General features: G+C 40.4%; 1 protein-coding gene across 5 annotated transcripts; it reads left to right on the forward strand.

The window, feature by feature from the left end:
• Positions 1-7,301: 7,301 nt before the first annotated feature.
• Positions 7,302-18,036, forward strand: pfkma (phosphofructokinase, muscle a). Of its 5 annotated transcripts, none has more exons than XM_070910723.1 (22): positions 7,302-7,445; positions 8,504-8,577; positions 8,803-8,880; positions 10,247-10,436; positions 11,278-11,443; positions 11,637-11,681; positions 12,533-12,641; positions 12,750-12,845; positions 12,940-13,032; positions 13,161-13,286; positions 13,440-13,504; positions 14,548-14,644; positions 14,745-14,891; positions 15,452-15,522; positions 15,606-15,693; positions 15,790-15,942; positions 16,023-16,187; positions 16,277-16,338; positions 16,470-16,581; positions 16,697-16,796; positions 17,506-17,611; positions 17,703-18,036. In XM_070910723.1, exons 1-22 carry the CDS (start codon positions 7,355-7,357, stop codon positions 17,842-17,844), a joined length of 2,376 nt encoding a protein of 791 aa, XP_070766824.1. In that variant the 5' UTR covers positions 7,302-7,354; the 3' UTR covers positions 17,845-18,036. The 5 variants fall into 5 exon arrangements, with proteins under 5 accessions (XP_070766824.1, XP_070766825.1, XP_070766826.1 ...); XM_070910724.1 differs by having other exon boundaries at positions 14,548-14,611; XM_070910725.1 differs by having other exon boundaries at positions 14,548-14,605.
• Positions 18,037-18,306: the final 270 nt, after the last annotated feature.

The following is an 18,306-nucleotide window of genomic DNA, read 5'->3' on the forward strand; positions in this document are numbered from 1 at the left end:
TAAGTACATAGCTCACTTATTTTCCCCCGTGAATAGCAGTCAACAGTGCTTCTTATGTATTTCAGACAAAGGGGAGAACTTCCTGTCTGACCATGCAGCTTTGCTGAGTATCCTCAGGAATGAGGGGTTAAGTGTCACAGGTCTGGGATCTGCAACTCCACAGTCCAAACCCTATAACTATGTGGTGAGTTGGTTTTATAATTGTCGTTTACGACAGGTTGGTATTGAGATGTTGGTTTTGAATCTTTGTTTAACCATTTTTTTTTTCTTTTTCTCTTACTTTTCTCCTGTACAATTTCCCCCCGGGGATCAATAAAGTATTTCTGATTCTGATTCTGATTCATTTTAATGTTCCAAATCTTTAATAATCATCTGTGTGTTTGCAGCCCCAGCGAGTGTCTGTCATGAAGAGTCGACAAAAAGCTGGACCCATTGCAGGTGAGGACAAGATTGGAAACATAATGTCATTTCATTATGATTTTTGTTAGCGTCAAACCAGTTACAGAAGTGCGAAGCTAGGTACATTTATGTATTTGTAGAGCATTAAAGGAATAGTTGGATGTTTTGGGAATTACTCTTACTCACTTTCTTACACTGAGTGAAATGGGGGTTAGAGGTGGAAACAGTTCGCCTGGTTCTGTCCAAAAGTAACAAACACTGAAGTGTAAAAACAACACGATGCAGTGTTATTGAAAGTTAAGTGCCGGACTGTTTCTTGGCCAGGTGCAGTAACTTGCTGGAGTCTCTTCTGGTCGTCTGGCACAGTGACGAAGTTACTGGGCCCAGCCCATGGATTTATTATAAGCACTGGATACCCAACGCAGAAAGAATTATAAGTGACGTTTTTGCTGTTCAAGGTGACCTGTCAACAATTTTACAGATGTCTCTTTTTATAATGGAAGTCTGTGGGGAAAATACTTTTTGGGACAAATTGGCAGCAAAGTTGAGTGCCGGCGTATCCAGCTCTCTTAATACATCCATGGCCCAGGCAAGAAAAAGTCCAGCACACAACCCCATGTAATACTAGACACAGACATGTTAATTAGTGTGCTTTAGAGGTGCTAGTAGGCCAGTTTTGTTACCTTTGGACAGGCCAGACCAGACCAATGGTTTCCTCCTGTTTCCAGTCTTTATGCTAAGCTAAGCTAATTGGCAGCTGGCTTCCACTTCATATTTACCTAAGCAAATAAGCATATTTACCAAACTGCAGAACTGTTGCTTCAAGTTAGTGATTGCTGTTTTAACACCGTCGATAGGATATCAACAATTAGATACAGATGCAAGTCAAAAGAGCTCAAAGTGATGTCTTTTGACGACGAGAAATGGAGGGAAGCAAGCTAATTTTACTACTGTGTTATGTACAAAGTTAGAAAACAAACAATGCCATGTAAATGAATCGGCCTTTGCATGTCACTTGAATCTGTGCTCTTTGTGCTCTTCTTACAGGATCAATGAAGTCGATGCAGTTCTCCCCGGACCATGCTGCACTGCAAAGTATCCTGCAGAACGAGGGCGTGAAGATCGGAGGGCCTGTGGGTGCCACACCCCGAGACTCCGTCTGTCCACCAGGCAGAGGAACTTCAATCTACACAGTATGTAGACATTACATTTTTTTCACTTCAGCTCTTCTACTTTATTGTTCGTTGGACCTTTTTGTAGCTCATTACATGGCTTTTGAAAGACAAACACAGTTTCATTCACTGTGTTGCTTCCTTCCTCAGGCTCAGAGAGTGCCGCTTAGAAAGAATCGTGGTGAGGCGACCGGAGGACCAGTTGGTAGGATGCACACTCATTGTTCTTGTTATCTTATGAAACCTAATGCATCCTTATCTCTTTGTCCTTTTACCCTGATGTGACGCGGCTGTTTTATCCTCAGCAGTAGCACTCAAAGAGACTCCGCTGAAGAAATGGACTCCACAGAGAGTCCGCGACACCAGGCATCAGCCCATGTCTGCTATGGTCCGTATAAATGTGTTTGTTCACACACAGTCTGTTTGGTACATAGTGTTTCTCACAGTCACTCCCTCATCTCACGATGCCACTGTTTTCAGAAATGGCATCTGCCGACACAACAGTCACCGTACGTTGGCAGTCCCGGGCTGCAGAGCTGCAAAACAAACCTTCAGCCACGCCAGGAGGTGAGAGCGGGAAATCATGTCAGTTTTATATTGTGTCTAGAGAGCTTTTACACAAATATGTTGGGGAAAGTGCTTTACAACAACAGTCCGACAAAAAGAGAAACATGATCTGTATGTACAGAGAAATTTCAGGCACAGTCAAAGACATAGTAAAATAATTATTCTTCAAGCGTCTTTCAATAAATTCAAGGCAGCCACAATTTTTCAATTTAGATATGCTGAATGGATGCAACATTTCAGAAATGTAAAGATTTATAAAGAAACCGTAACATTTTAAAAGCAGCATATGTTTTTCATAGTCATGGTCGTTGCTGTAGAAACTGTTTGTGTAATTGGTGGAAGTAAAAAAATATATTTATACTTATCTTGGCGTTGGTCTGAAAATGCTTAAATATGGGTTTCTGTACCTTTTTAGTAATGTCATTCTTAGTTGGATAAAATTTGGATTTCACAACTGAGATAATGTACCTGTCAAAACTCAATGCCCTCTTAGAAATTTTAAAATATTTTTGTTGTGGGCTTTGACATTGGAGGATGGATTACTAAGATATTGGATAATAGCCTTTTGACATTAAAACAAGCTCATGTAATCAGGGATCTCACCAATATCTTGGATGATGAAGATGTTAACAAATACATTTCTTATCAAAGTCAGCATTTGAAGAGCAGATTTTAAAAGTTGGTGGGGATGATGCTATACCCGCGTCGCATTCAAAGAGACCTTTTTAAAATGGAATAATAATAAAATGCCCTCAAGAACTATGTGTAACATTGTGCAGTAGTTTAAGGCATTTTACTACTTCCATGTGACTTTCTTGTTTGTTAGCAGGAGGTTGTCCAGAGATTATTTCATGATCAGGAGGACGAGCAGAGCACGAATGTGTCCGACAAAGATCCTGAAACACAAGCAGAGCAGCTCCCAGTTCAAGCCACAATTGTAAGAATTCAAACCTTACAGCCATACAGAGATCCATATTGATTTAAGTTCTTGTTATTTATTTAATTTAAAATCACTGTGTGCTGTTTGGTGTCCTCCATCCCTCCTCTAGACTAAATCCCACTGTGAAGAAAAGGTAGAGACGAGGGGGGCCGACGGCGACGAGGAGCAGGAGCAGAGAATTGTGGGAGGACAGCCGTTCTTCCAAGCACCGCAAAGAGAGTCTGTTATTTTCTTCTCAACTGGCAAAAAGCTGTTCAGAACCCCTCATTTTGAAAAGCAGGAGAGCTCAGCACACCACAAGCAGCATAGCCCGGTTTCATCAGAACAGAGAACGGTGCCGCCGGCACATGAAGAGATATCATCTGTGTCAGAACCGACCTGTCGGATCAACCCCTCTGTTCAGAGCCTGCACAGAGGTGACACTGACGTCTCACACTCCCCATAATAGTTCATCTTATAGTGTTACTCATACAATGAACTGTGACTGTAAATGTCCTTTTAAAGTGTGACTCTTTCTATTACAGACCTCATTGTTCAGAAGACTTGCGCTCTGAGTTCTGCAGTGGCGATGCTGCGTAAGCGCCTTCCTTCTCTGGAGGAGCTGCGTATGGACGAGGAGGTGGCCACCTACACCTCGGTGTCCGCCCCGGCTGCTCTCGGGTTTCTCCCCCCTCGGCCCCGCTGTGGAAACCCACTGGCCTCCATCCTGCACCTGGAAGAGTCCTCTGTGAGTACACCGCTGACAGTGTGCATGTACAGAAAATAAGTATAAACGGTGCTATGTGTAGCATTTTTACATTACATAACGGCCATAATAGGTTTTTGTTTTAAACAAAAAGCATTTAGTCAATAAAGTATAAGAAAGTACAAATGACCAGCAAAAGTCACCAGAGCAAAACATGATGAGTTCAAATTGCTAGTTGACAAACTGACAAAACAATCTGACAAAATAATGAATTTCTATGCAATCTTCTATGCATATATTACAAAAAACAATATGTCTGCAGCCGTGCTATAGGCTATGTAAGGCTGGGCTTGGCCATTTTTTGACACTGGTCAACAAGTGAAAATGGATCTCTAGAAAGTGATCTGCATGACTTGTGAGAATACTTCATATATGCACTGTATACTCAAAAAAGTCAGTATGCTCACTAATAATCACTTGCTTTTTGAGTGTGTTGTTGAAAACAAAAACAGAGCAACTGAATCATTGGACAGACATTTTGGTTTTGATGTGAATTTTAATTGGCAGTGAACTTCCAAAGTCACAGTTTGATTGACATGCATCAGCACACGTGTTGTATCATTTCCTGTTAGTATAAACATCATGCATTATGCTAAGACAATTAGTGTATATAGTATATGCCATATACAGTTAGTATGTAGTTTGGAATTAGGATACACTCAGTGTAATAATGTGCAAGTGGCACTAATGTAAAGGTCAGGTGGTTACAAAAAATTGTTTGAATTGATCCTTTGGGACAATTAGTATCTGTAACAGATTTCATGGTAATTTATTAAGTTTTGAACAAAAATCTTGATGAATTGTTAAAAGGAATAGTTTGACTGTTTGTGGAAATGCTCATATTCTCAACTACTACTATGTCCTGAAATAACATAAATTGTTGTTGTTACACCTTTTTAGTACAGATTAGTGAGCTTTAGAGAGGTTTTTTACTTTGATTCCAGCGTTGCTGTCCCCCTTGTTTCCAGTCTTTGTGTTAAGCTAAGCGGCTGCTGGATCCGGCGACATATTTACTGTAGAGACGTGAGAATGGTATCAGTCTCTTCTCATCTAACTCATAGCAAGAAAGCGAATAAGCTTATTTCTCAAAATATTCAACTACTCCTTTAATTTACAACCCAGCGTAGTGCTACAGCCTGACAAGTTGTCACATTTAGTTTGACAGTGCTGACATGGCACTTTAAAACATTAAAACATGTGCATACATATTTGCTGTATATGCATACAGATATAATATAAATATTTGTCTTTGTTTTCCAGAGATTTGTTCCAATTGGCTGCGAGCTCTTGTCTGGCCCTTCTTCTCCACTGCAGGAGAGATGATTTGCACTACAAGTACAGTATTTGTTTTCCAGTGAATATCTGGAGAGGGGATAAGCTTCCTCTTGTGTACTGATGAGACTTTTTTTAATAGAACTGATGTTTGTCCAACACTGTTGTTGCCGGCCTTAGTACAAGTCCAAAGAACGCTGCTGGTATAATTTCTTTAGAAACCCATCAACCCTTTTGTCTCAGCAATGTTTACGACTGCTCTCTGTAGATGCTTTCTTAAAAAAAAAAAAAAAAGTATGTTGTTGCCTCAAACAATGCATCTTTTACACTGCACACACTTATTAATGTCATTAATGTAGATGAACGCCTATTAGAAACAATGTTTATGACGTGAATTAAAAGCTAAATGTTGGAAAAATAAATAAAAGGTCAATGAAGACTCTGGATCAGTGTGATAGCTATAGAATACATATAGATTAGGATCAGAGCATTGTTATTTGCAATTTTTTAACACCAGAATCTTCTTGTGTGGATTGATTAATGTCCTTGATGTACAGTGTTTATAATAAATTTATATATGTTACTGTCTGGCCATGTACAATTTTTCTGTCAGCTCTTGAAAATATTTATAAAATTTTTAATAATTTTAATAATAATTTAATGTTCAGTTTCAATGAGCAGTTTTCACGGCTGTATAATGTCTTTCTTTCTAAAGTCTGAGAAAAGTTCATAAAAAATCATAACAAAACTTACAACCAAAAGCCTGAGTTACAAACTGTCAGCGTGGAGTTTTGAAAGATGTGGGTATTTTCCAGGCAGGGAGGGTCAAATGACATCATGATGATGGTTGCATTGTGGGAAATGTAGGAGCCAGTATTTTTGGAGCTGACTGAGACTAACAGTTAACAGGTTAAGTGCTGAAACAAAAAAACAAAATTCATCAATTAATCGGTTGACAGATAGTTATTTGTCAACAATTTTGATAATCAAGTAATCATTTAAGTGATTTATTAAGGAAAAATATCAAATATTTTCTGGTTTTAGCCACTTAAATAGCAGGATTTGCTAATCTTCTCTCTTGTCATAGAGAGAGAACTACTACTACTCCTCAGAATCATTGATTAATTGATAATGAACACAATCATTGATAGTTGCATCCCTAGTCAGGATGTACTGACCATGTGTCTCTTGTGAGTCCCCCAACTTTGTGGAAGTGCACTACAAAATTGTAAAAGAGTTCCTCTTTAACTATCATCAGTATACTCACCTTTTCTTTTGTCTCTTATTAGAACTTCAGGTGTTATTTTTCCTGAAGTCTTATGTAATGCTGTCGCCACTCAACGTGAACTGCTCAACATTAAAATGTGGAAAAATATCATCTTTATTGCATGAAACAAGAGATGCCATATTGTCTTGCATTCCCCAGATTGCCTATGGGCCCGATGTAGAGTTCAAGCCTTTTTCTGGAAAGGTGCACATATCGGCGTCATGTTAAATATCATGCGACACAGTGTCCCGTTTAGAGAGACGACAGTATTGGTGCTACACACAGTACAGCACATGTGAAACACACCCTGCTTCTGAATCAGCTCAACTCTTGACGGGCAGTTTTCATTGAGGCTATTAAATGTCAAACATAATGACAAGAGACCAAAGTGATGAATTCACATAGCTTCTGTTGTGATAAGCTGTTCAGAACCCAAATATATTCAATATATAATAAAATTGAGAAAAGCTTTCAAATCAAGCTGTGATGTGAAACTTTTGGGGTTTTTATTGTTTTTTTGTTGATCGAGTAATCATTTGAGTTCAGGAGTCTCCATTCTTTCGTTCAGGAACTTTTGAGTAGCAGCTAATTTCATGTGTCCAAGTGAAACGAAAACCAAAAAGTGACAATTTTCCTTCAAAATCCTTTTCATTATTTTGTTGCTTTGTATTAATTAGACATAACTCATCAGAAATGCATTCAAACTGTCACATGAGTGCCACGTGCTTTGTGTTTCCCTGTGTGTAACTGTCCTCTGCAGGTGGCTACAGGGCCTGGTGTATATTTAGTAGAGTTGTGTGAGTGACTGGTTGAGGGTGTCAGTGGGAGGGGGCTCGGGGCAGGATTAGGACCAGTAGTGTATAAAGCCTGTGCCTCTCCTCGTGCCTCCCCTGAGGAGCAGAGAGTGAAGGAAGGGCAGCCAAGCTCTGTTCTTTCTCCTTTTCTTTTCCCTTCGTCGTGCTCACCTGTTTGCCCCGGTTCCCTCTGGAAACATGTCCAAGGATCTCCACCCGACCATGGACCCCACAAAGATGGGGCTTGGACGCTCCATTGCCGTGCTGACGTCAGGAGGCGACGCCCAAGGTAAGCAGAGGATGAGGCTCCACTATTTCATCACAGCTTTATTTTGAACAGTTAAAACACAAAGCAAGTCGCTGCAGAGGGGATGAAAGCTGTCGGGCAGCATCTTCCCTGCTGATGTTTCCGAGCACAACACCGAATCCCGACCATCTGTAGAAGCCCCATCTTACAGGGGGGCCAATAAAGTATCATGTTAATGCTCGGGCATCAAAGTAAGTTCAGGAGCCAAAGAACAGAAAGGGCAAGCAGCATTTTTCCAAGATGTCAGAGTGGCACAGTTGAAGGCCAGCTGTCAGAGGTTGGTGGATGTTTGGCTGTAAATCCTATTTGAAGTCTGCATGATGAGAGGATTATGTATTTGATTCACAACACCACCAGTGTTTGATGTGTATCCAGCAAAGCTTCAAACGTCCTTACAAATGACAGACAAAGCCCATAAACTCTCACAGGTTAAGATTACAAACTCTACAAGCCAAGTTTGATCTGAGAGTTGGTTGAGATTTCATCCCTACAGACTGTGTTTTCCTTTGTCAAACTTACAAATTGGCATTAAGCTCCTGTAGTCAATTACTACATCAACTCGACTTGGAGTCAAACAGGATGATGTTTCATATTCATCTCATATTCATCTCATATTCATCTCATATTCATCTCATATTCCCATGCGATCTTCCTCTCCTAACCCTTTGTGGATCAGCCCAAGCATTCCCTTATTTCACATCATTGGGGCTAATTTTAGTGGCGCTGACCTTTTTCTGGTATGGAGGAGAGAACCCCCCCCCCCCATCAACAGCTGCTGTCTGGTGAAACGAGAGCTGCTGCAACATGCCAGCCTGCCACAACACAAGTTCATACTGTGGCCTTTAGTGCACCGGACATCCAGGGGCGGGATGGTGCTCAAGAAGGACAGTCACATAAAGTCCTGTCCTTTCCCTATGGTTATTTTTGTCTCATCTGTTGCCAATGTACGGTACAGGTCAAGTCACTTAACAGTTCGATATAACCTGACATTTACTTGTAATGTGACTAAACTCACAGATCGTGTCATTTTTGTGTCTCAGGTATGAACGCTGCTGTGAGAGCCACAGTCAGAGTTGGCCTCTACACCGGAGCCAAAGTCTACTTTGTTCATGAGGTACGGGCTCCATACAGGCTGCAGTTCATGACTTGATCACATGATATTGCAATTATATACAACACTGGGACTCTTAAGCCTATGAGAGATTTGTATGTTATGAAAGTTATGAAAGAAAATCGTGTTTGTTTTTTTTTTGCATTTTGTGTAGTGCAGGGTTAAACCTGTACATCAGGCTCAACTGTATCTTTGCTCAGCCACAGTGTATGTTAACGTGTGCTGCAGGGCTACCAGGGTCTGGTGGACGGAGGAGAACACATTCGCCCCGCCACATGGGAGAGTGTGTCCATGATGCTTCAGCTGGTGAGTGATGTGCAGCCGAGTAAACACGCAGACTAACACCATACAGCTCACCAGCAAGAGCCACATATAGTTTTTGTAGTGTAGACACTAAAATATGCATAAATGTTCAAATGTAAAAGACTTTTGAGGTGTTTAATTATGTTATTGAAGGGTTGGGTCACCCAAAATACTTTTCTTTTTCACGTACCTTTACTGGTGTCTAACCATGCAGATAGTTTTGGTTTCATTTTTTGTTTTAATCATTGAGGAAATTAGGTTTAACAGACATTGTTTATTTTTCCCAATGAGAGGGTTAGTCTGGTGGTAAGACCTGTAGTGAGCTGAAGTTATAAAAGTTTGCCTCACCTTGTAGTTTTGGTATACTTTGTTCAGGTTTTGAGATATCCATCTTGAGACTTCTGCCACACAAATACAATGGAGGTGAATGAGATTTTGTTTGTGGCGCTCACAGCTCTGGAAAATTACAGCTAAAACGTTTTTCCATAAAAAGTGTCCTGGTTACTCTGAATGACACACGGAACAAACAGTTTTCACAGGGACTATTTCTTTGGTAGAAAGTAGCTCCAGGTAAAGAAGCATCATTGTGCCCAAGTACGGACTCACAGGACCGTTCGTGAGGTTGTAGACTCTTGGTCTTGATATGGAAAGACACATTGTTGTTGAACTTTTGAAATTACATTTTTCATTGCTGTGACCGTCACACACAAAATCCCACTCACCCCCATTGGCAGATATCTAAAAACCAGATCAAAATAAACCTGAATCTGCCTGGCTGGACATGACTAGAGGTAAGTGAGAAGATGTATCCTTTTTTTTTGTTGTTGTTGTTGTAATTTGGGGTGAACTGATCCTTTTAACTTAACACACCGTCTCCACTTGGCGTCGAGAGCTTCCTAACGCGTCTCAGGAGCTCTGATAACCTGAGAAACTGATTTATGATATTAAATGGCTGCCCTGCAACCTGAAGGATGAGGGAGACAAAATAATACTGCGAAGCCTGTGATTCACATTTCTTTCTATAATCTCTGTTGTCTAAATTAAGAGGCCTGGCAGTGGAGAAGGAATGACATGCTAAGATTCATGAAGTGTGAGAAAGTGAGCACTGGAGTGGAAACGGGCCATGGTAAATTTCTACGATATCGCTTCTAAAGTGCCGACTGCATTTACTCAAAGCGTGATGCAACCTCACTTGATGTGACTTCAAGGCATCTTAATGAGTCTAGTTCCACAGTGTTGCAGCTGTCCTGATGGAAAACATTGTGGGGTTAAATGTCAGTAATCGCTGCATTATTACATTCTTCAAAGCCAGGAAATGTTTGTGCATCAGTAAGTGTGTTAAAAACAGCTTGTCCTCTTCACGTGTTAGGGAGGTACAGTCATAGGCAGTGCCCGCTGCAAGGACTTCCGCAGCAGAGAAGGTCGTATGACGGCAGCTCGCAACCTCGTGAAGCTGGGCATCACCAACCTGTGTGTGATCGGAGGCGACGGCAGTCTGACTGGAGCCAACCAGTTCAGGACTGAGTGGAGCGGACTGCTGGTCGACCTCGTCCGAGCTGGTAAAGAGACAAACGTTGTGACTGTGAGAATAAGAAAGAGTCCTGAGTGAAATCTGTCAAACATCTCAACAACTATTAGATGCAATAAAATTTTATTTAGCACATTCATGGTCCCCAGAGGATGAATCCTAATGACTGATCCATGAGGTTGATATTCTTGGCTTTTAGTGAAATATCTTGAAAACTATGGGATGGATTGCCATGAGATTTTGTACACATTATACTCCCCTGACTTGTCATGTAGCACCACCATCAGGGTCAAATTTTAATATTAATTATGACCAAATACCTGCAAACTAATGACACTCCCATCTGCCTCAGCTGTAACTGGTGTTTTGTGCTATTAGCAAATGTTTGTCATTTTATTGCTTTACAACAGTGAATCACTGTTGATATAATTTGTTGGGTTTTTTGTGACTAATTGTTTAATTACAAATACACATACCAATCATAAATCAAAGATAAAATAAGATAATCCTTTATTAATCCCTCAGCGGGGAAATTTGTAGAAAGTAGAAAATCAAGATATAATAAATAAAAACAATAAAGACTGTTTAAAAAAAGCTTCTAAAACTAAAAAAACAACTATAATTTACAAATTCAAAAATTCACAGAACGAAAGAAATAAAGGTGAAGGGATTATACTGTATTGCACTTAGAGAGATGTAGATATTGCACCATTTGTTATACATTCAGAAATATTGCATGAGAGTGGATTGTCCATTTTGGTGTGCGTGGTCTACTGGGAACCGTGCTGATTGTAGAGCCAAAGATGTATAAATATCTTCTTTTCATCAACATTACTATCTCTGACTTTGTTTTTTTGTTTTTTTTTCTACAGGTAGTATTACTGAAGAAGAAGCCAAGAAATCTTCCCACCTGAACATCGTGGGCATGGTGGGCTCTATTGACAACGACTTCTGTGGCACCGACATGACCATTGGCACCGACTCTGCCCTGCACCGCATCATCGAGGTGGTGGACGCCATCACCACAACTGCTCAGAGGTCAGACACCACTGAACAACCCTCCTTGCACACAGTGATGGATAAGATTCACTTTAATATTCAACTGGGATGAAATTAATTCATAGCAGCAGTAAAGAATAGTAGACATGAAGTAAGTGAACGTGTATTGTTTGACTTTTCTTTACGAATCCTCTTTTCTTATTCGTGCAAAATGCTCTCTGTCCATCCACAGCCACCAGAGGACGTTTATCCTGGAAGTGATGGGCAGACACTGTGGGTCAGTATCATGTGTGTCGTCCACTGGCAGGGACACATCTGTGTGTGTATGTCGTGAACATACAACATCATTGGTCTAAAATAGAACATATTTCTTCTGTAGCATGTAGCACTGTAGCACCTACTGTTGATATTAAGTCACAATAAAATCAAATATTTTTCACTTTGCTCTCTGTTATCCATGTTATAATATACACATTTAGCAATGAATGCCGAAACATTACATTTATTCATATTCACATTAATTCTAATGCTAGAAAACAGTATTTAGTGCTTATCTCAACAAGAATCAAAGAAACTACACTAACACTTTTTTGTGAAGTGGAAAAATAAACAATTCCACACAGTAAAACTATCACAGTTATTTTAACAATTTCTCCTTCGAGGGTGGTGGCCAAGAGGTTTAAGATGCTGACATTGTGCTTTCAATGTCCCCAGTTTGAGTCTGGCTGGGGACCTTTGTTGCATGTCATCCCTCCTCTCTTTCCCCTCATTTCATGTCACATCTCTACCGTTGACTATCAAATTGAAGGCATAAAAAGAAAACTCCAAGTACCTTTTTCTAAATTATATCTTACTGATCCACATATTAATATAATGCCTCCATTCACTTCTGCTTTTTTGTACCCCAACAAGCAGTTTCAGTACAGTATATCAACTTCAGGATGCAAGACGCTCTGGAAATGCTGTTTCATTAAGAATACATGAATCCTGTGTTTGCACGGAAGGTTTCAAATGTACCCGTTAACAGACATGTCTACTTATGCCAGAATTATGTACAGATATTGCTGGTACATGGCTTTATCTTGTGTGTGTGTGTGTGTGTGTGTGTGTGTGTGTGTGTGGCTGCAGGTACCTGGCCCTGGTGACGGCTCTGTCCTGTGGTGCAGACTGGGTGTTCATTCCAGAGATGCCACCAGATGAAAACTGGGAGAACCACTTGTGCAGGAGGCTGCAAGACGTATGTGTCACTTCATTTGCAGATGGAGATGCCTGCCTACCTGCTCTAAACACTACAACACTGGTCATTCAGAAAACGCAATGTATTTTTTCTTTTTCATTTTCTTAGCAAAGAGCCAGAGGTTCTCGTCTGAATGTGATCATCGTGGCTGAGGGTGCGATCGCCAGAGATGGCAAACCGATTACATCTGACCTGATCAAAAAGGCAAGAGCTTCTTTCTAATGTCAGCGTAGTGCAGTATTATTCCAAGTTGCACAGACAACGTGCCGTACTAACAGCAGGATTTGTTTGTCCCCAGCTGGTGACTGACAGACTCGGCTTTGATACTCGCACCACTGTTCTTGGACACGTACAGAGAGGAGGAACTCCCTCCGCCTTCGACAGAATCCTGGTAAGTGTCTCAATGAAACACCAAATATAAAGGACAGTGTACAGCTCACACACACCTCATGATCTGACTGTGTGTGTGTGTGTGTGTGTGTGTGTGTGTGTGTGTGTGTGTGTGTGTGTGTCGTCCAGGGCAGCAGGATGGGTGTGGAGGCGGTGATGGCGCTGCTGGAGGCCACTCCAGACACTCCTGCCTGTGTGGTCAGCCTGTCCGGGAACCAGGCCGTCAGGCTGCCGCTCATGGAGTGCGTGCAAGTGGTACGTCAAAACATTTCACGCCCAGAAAGAATCCACCAGGATTTACTCTCTGAGAGTGTTTCTCTACTTGTTTTGGAGGATATGCACTGACTTTACAGTGAGGGATTTCTCCATCTCTCTCACTCACACTCTCTGTCGCTCTCTCTGCTACAGACCAAAGACGTGACTGCCGCCATGGCTGAGGGCAGATTTGAGGACGCCATCAAGCTCAGGGGAAAGTAAGTATTTCCCCATTTAAATGTAGAGTGTCATCGCGATGAACATTTCTCCACCAAACTTTGTTTCTTAGTGCAACATCACCATGTAGCACTGTGAAGCCTGTGTGTGTCAACAGAGTAATTATAGATTTTTGCAGTGTTTCATCTTAAAAAATCAATGAATTGCTGCGTGCCACCTAAACATTATAGGGAATCCAACCCATATAGCAGCAACAGTGATTGGCAAGACTCCTGCCAGCACATAACAACTGGATAATATGAGCTCTCTATTGGTTGGCCTTCAAATGTTAGGTGCCACGCTGCATAAACATCTTTAAATTTAAGAGAGCTGTCTTTGAATGAAATACAAATAATACTAAATGAATTGTTAGATGGTATATGAAGTTTGGAAGTGATAACTTCTAAGACCCTTTTTAAATTAATTTTGCAACCCTAACCCTAGCCATTTTAAAATTAAATTATTACAATATACTACCTCACTATTACTTATTCTTAAATATATATATACACACATACACATACATATACATCGCTGTTGTATATATTTTTTACTTTTATTTTTCACTTAAATATTGTAAATGTGTATATTTTTATTTTCTATTTCTTATTTTTATATTTTGTACATACTTTTATTTCTAAATTTATGCTGCTTTCTAATCTTGAATGGGAGCACCAGTACTGTACAATTTCCCCCCGGGGATCAATAAAGTATTTCTGATTCTGATTCTGATTCTGATTATTCATAATTTGAAGACAGAAAAAGGAAATAGAATTATTTAGTGGCAACTTTATTGTTTTGATTTGGGGTTTATAATGCGTCACTTAAATTGTATTTATTTATTTTAACAAAGAAAATATACAGGATCAAGTCAAAACATAGAACAAAGTATATAAAACAGAAAAAACATAAAGCAAAAAGTAAAATAATAACAAACATCAGTGTTGTCACTGAGATAAATTAATACCACCATTAATATATTTAAAAAGAGTGTATTTTTTATATAATGTAGCTCTGAACACTCAACCTTATATATGATGTGCAGGAGTTTTGAGAACAACTGGAACACATACAAGCTGCTGGCTCACATCAACCCTCCAGATGTTAAGGTAAGAACTCAGACTCGGACCTTATTAACCACCGTTAATATGGGATATTATTTGTGAAAAATAAAATTCATAATTTAAATCTCCAATAACTAACCCCTCAGTCATCTCCTTCTCTCTCACTGTTACTGATCAGAGCAACATCAATGTGGCTATCATGAACATCGGTGCTCCCTGCGCTGGTATGAACGCCGCCGTCCGTGCGGCAGTCAGGATGGGCATCATCCAGGGTCACTCCATGTTGGCTGTCCATGACGGCTTTGACGGTCTGGCTCAAGGACAGGTAAGTGGAGATTTCCCTCTTTTCTCCACACCTGCTATTGTTACGATTTGGTGGTTTATGAGCCCTAATGTAAAATTCTTAATAAATAGCCATATCCTGCTTCAGTGTCAACCTGCCAAACAAACAAATGGGCAGACAAACAGGACCAAAGACAGGCATTATGACAACTGTAATGTTAGTATTACAAGAAGTGGTAGCAGGGGTAATATTATTAGTATTACAAGTGAATGAATAAATGAACACTTTTGTTTAAGTGTCATACACACAAAGGTGCCCAAGACACAACTTACATTGCATACTTTACAAGAAAAAACAAAAAAACGAAGCAAGTAAAACACGTGATACTGTATCCGTAGTGTCAAAACATAGTTTATCAGATAAAAACATAACAAATTAAATATAAATAAGGCTGACATGCGTTGATGGGAAGTCTTTACAGTACTCTGGTGAGGTTATACCAATAACACAGTATGTTCTCAGTTTTTATGTTTCCAAAAAGCCGTCCATGTTTTAATATTTGGTATATACAATTTTCAGTAGGTAATTTTTCCTCACTGCAGATTGAGCCGATCACCTGGACTTCAGTGAGTGGCTGGACCGGAAAAGGAGGCTCAATGTTGGGCACCAAGAGGTAAAACGTTGTTATTTCTGAGGTACAGCTTTTGTCATAACACCGCAAAACTTTTCAGTGTAATTTGTCCTCATGTCCCAAAGAACTCTGCCAGGTAAACTATTGGAGAAGATCAGCCTGAACATTTCCAAGTTCAACATCCACGCTTTGGTGATCATTGGTGGGTTTGAGGTAAGACGTGGCAGCCATTCCTCTCCCTTTTCCCATCTTTCCCTCACCACAAAATGCAGTGAAACGAGTGAATCTCCGTCTTCTCCCCTGCTGCAGGCTTATGTGGGAGGCCTGGAGCTGGTTCAGGCCAGAGAGAAATACGAGGAGATGTGCATTCCCATGGTGGTTATCCCCGCCACCGTCTCCAATAACGTCCCAGGCTCTGACTTCAGCGTCGGCGCTGACACTGCCCTCAACACCATCACCTCTGTCAGTGCCTCAACAGCAGATATACACACATACATACATGAAACAGCTAAATACATTTCTTCTATGTTTTTTTTCTGCAGACCTGTGACAGAATCAAGCAGTCTGCAGCAGGGACCAAGCGCCGCGTCTTCATCGTCGAGACTATGGGCGGATACTGCGGCTACTTGGCCACCATGGCCGGTCTGGCTGCTGGGGCTGACGCTGCCTACATCTTTGAGGAAAAGTTCAACATTAAAGACCTGGAGGTGAGCTGATGACAGGACCTGTCTATCCAGTTTTCAGTTGTAAGAGTCACCGCCGTGTTCTGATTGTGATCTGTGGACTCGGCCTGTAGGTGAATGTAGAGCATCTCGTGGAGAAGATGAAGACAACGGTGAAGAGAGGTTTGATTCTCAGGTAGGTTTTTGGTCAGGTGTGACCCAGATGTGCAGCAGATATGAATTGAGGCATGGTGTTCAAATACCAGTAGTCTGGGTGAAGGCTTTCTTCTGAGTGAACAATGTGTGTAATCTGTCACTTTTCAACAGGAATGAGAACTCTAATGCCAACTACACCACTGACTTCATCTTCAACCTGTACTCAGAGGAGGGCAAAGGCATCTTCGACTGCCGTAAGAACGTTCTCGGACACATGCAGCAGGTCTGTTCATGCAGTGAATCCACTCCAAGAAAAAAACAGAATTGATGTTGTCCTTATTTTGTTTTATATGACAATGTGATCAATGATACACCTGTCTGTCCTTTATTGGCTACAGGGAGGCACTCCAACACCCTTTGACAGAAACTTTGGCACAAAGATGGGTGCCAAGTCTGTTCTATGGCTGACTGAGAAACTCAAGGAGTGCTATAGGCATGGTACGTGGGCCTGAAATCAAATGTTTCTGTTGCACAAGTACAATACCAACAAGCAGTGGTGAAATATAACTTAATACATTTCCTGTAAGTACTGTACCTAAGAATAATATTGAGGTACTTGTACCCACTTGAGCTTGTCCGATGTATTATTATTATTTTATATTTAAACTCTGCTACATTTCAGTGGAAAATATCATACTTTTTACAAAACAAATGAACATCTTATGAAATATGATGCATTGTTGTAAACTACCAAACAGTATATGAAGTAGTTCAAATGTGCTCCAAAAGCTCCATATAAAACTCTCAGGGGACATATTTCTGAATAGCGAGTACTTTTACTTTTGATACTAGCATATATGACTTTATATAACCTTTGTTTAATCAGGTAAGTGTCATTGACATTGGGATCTGAGTACATGTAAACATTAATACAACATACTGAAGAACAATAATATAAAAACATGATGCAAAATAGAACTGTTAAAACTTTTGTACTTTTACTCCAGTATAATTTTGAATGCAGGCTTTTTGCTTGTACTGGAGTAGTTTTACAATGTGTTTTTACTCATTTTACTTAAGTAAAGGATTTTAATACTTCCTCCACCACTGTCAGCAGGAATTAATAATGCTCTGTGTCTTGGTGGTTGATAGTAATGAGCATTGCATGGCGTGTTCACTGAACTGTTTCACTTCCTGTGTCCTTTAGGTCGTATCTTCGCTAACACACCAGACTCTGCTTGTGTGCTGGGCATGAGGAAGAGGGCGCTCACCTTCCAGCCTCTTGCTGACCTGAAGGAAGACACAGATTTTGAGTACGATTATTTTTACATATAACTTATTGTATTACAAGAAACATGTTTAATGGTGAACACAGTGAATGAATGCCTCCTCTGTCTGCTGCAGGCACCGCATCCCTAAGACACAGTGGTGGCTGAAGATCAGGCCCATCATGAAGATCCTGGCAAAGTACAACATCAAACTAGACACGTCCGAGCACACCGACATGGAGCACGTGATCAAGAAGAGGAGTCCTCTCGAGAAATAGACTCAGTCTGTTCCATTACGAAGTATTTTTCTTGTTCGACTACCTGTCCACGTGCCTTGGGAACAGAGCTGCTGTCTTATCCTTTCTAATCCTGAATGTGTTCTGTCTCATATAATTCAGTGTCCTGTATAGCTCTCAATACTTTCAGAGAATCAATTTCGCAGAAGATGCCAGATATCAAAAAAACAATTAAAGGTATATTTTAAAAAATTTAATTGTTTGTCCTTTATGTTAAATGGAGCAGAATGTGAATTGTCCTGAGAAACGGACAATTAAGATAATAATCTTATGCATACAATATCCTAGTACATGTACAGTAAAGACTGTGGTAATTTAGGACATATATATGGCTATAAACAGGATATATCGATCCATGAATCCATCTTTTTGTATCCACTTATCATTGAGACAACTGCAGGTGTGGGCAGGTAAAGAAGGAGACATTGTAATCTATGTGAGATC

Source organism: Enoplosus armatus, chromosome 8 (genome assembly GCF_043641665.1).
Source record: "Enoplosus armatus isolate fEnoArm2 chromosome 8, fEnoArm2.hap1, whole genome shotgun sequence".
NCBI classification, from domain to species: domain Eukaryota; kingdom Metazoa; phylum Chordata; class Actinopteri; order Centrarchiformes; family Enoplosidae; genus Enoplosus; species Enoplosus armatus.

Coding starts and splice junctions, on each gene's coding strand:
- pfkma (XM_070910723.1), top strand. CDS start 7,355: ATGTCCAAGGATCTCCACCCGACCATGGACCCCACAAAGATGGGGCTT. Junction 7,446..8,503: donor GTCAGGAGGCGACGCCCAAG/GTAAGCAGAGGA, acceptor TTTGTGTCTCAG/GTATGAACGCTGCTGTGAGA. Junction 13,287..13,439: donor TCATGGAGTGCGTGCAAGTG/GTACGTCAAAAC, acceptor TCTCTGCTACAG/ACCAAAGACGTGACTGCCGC.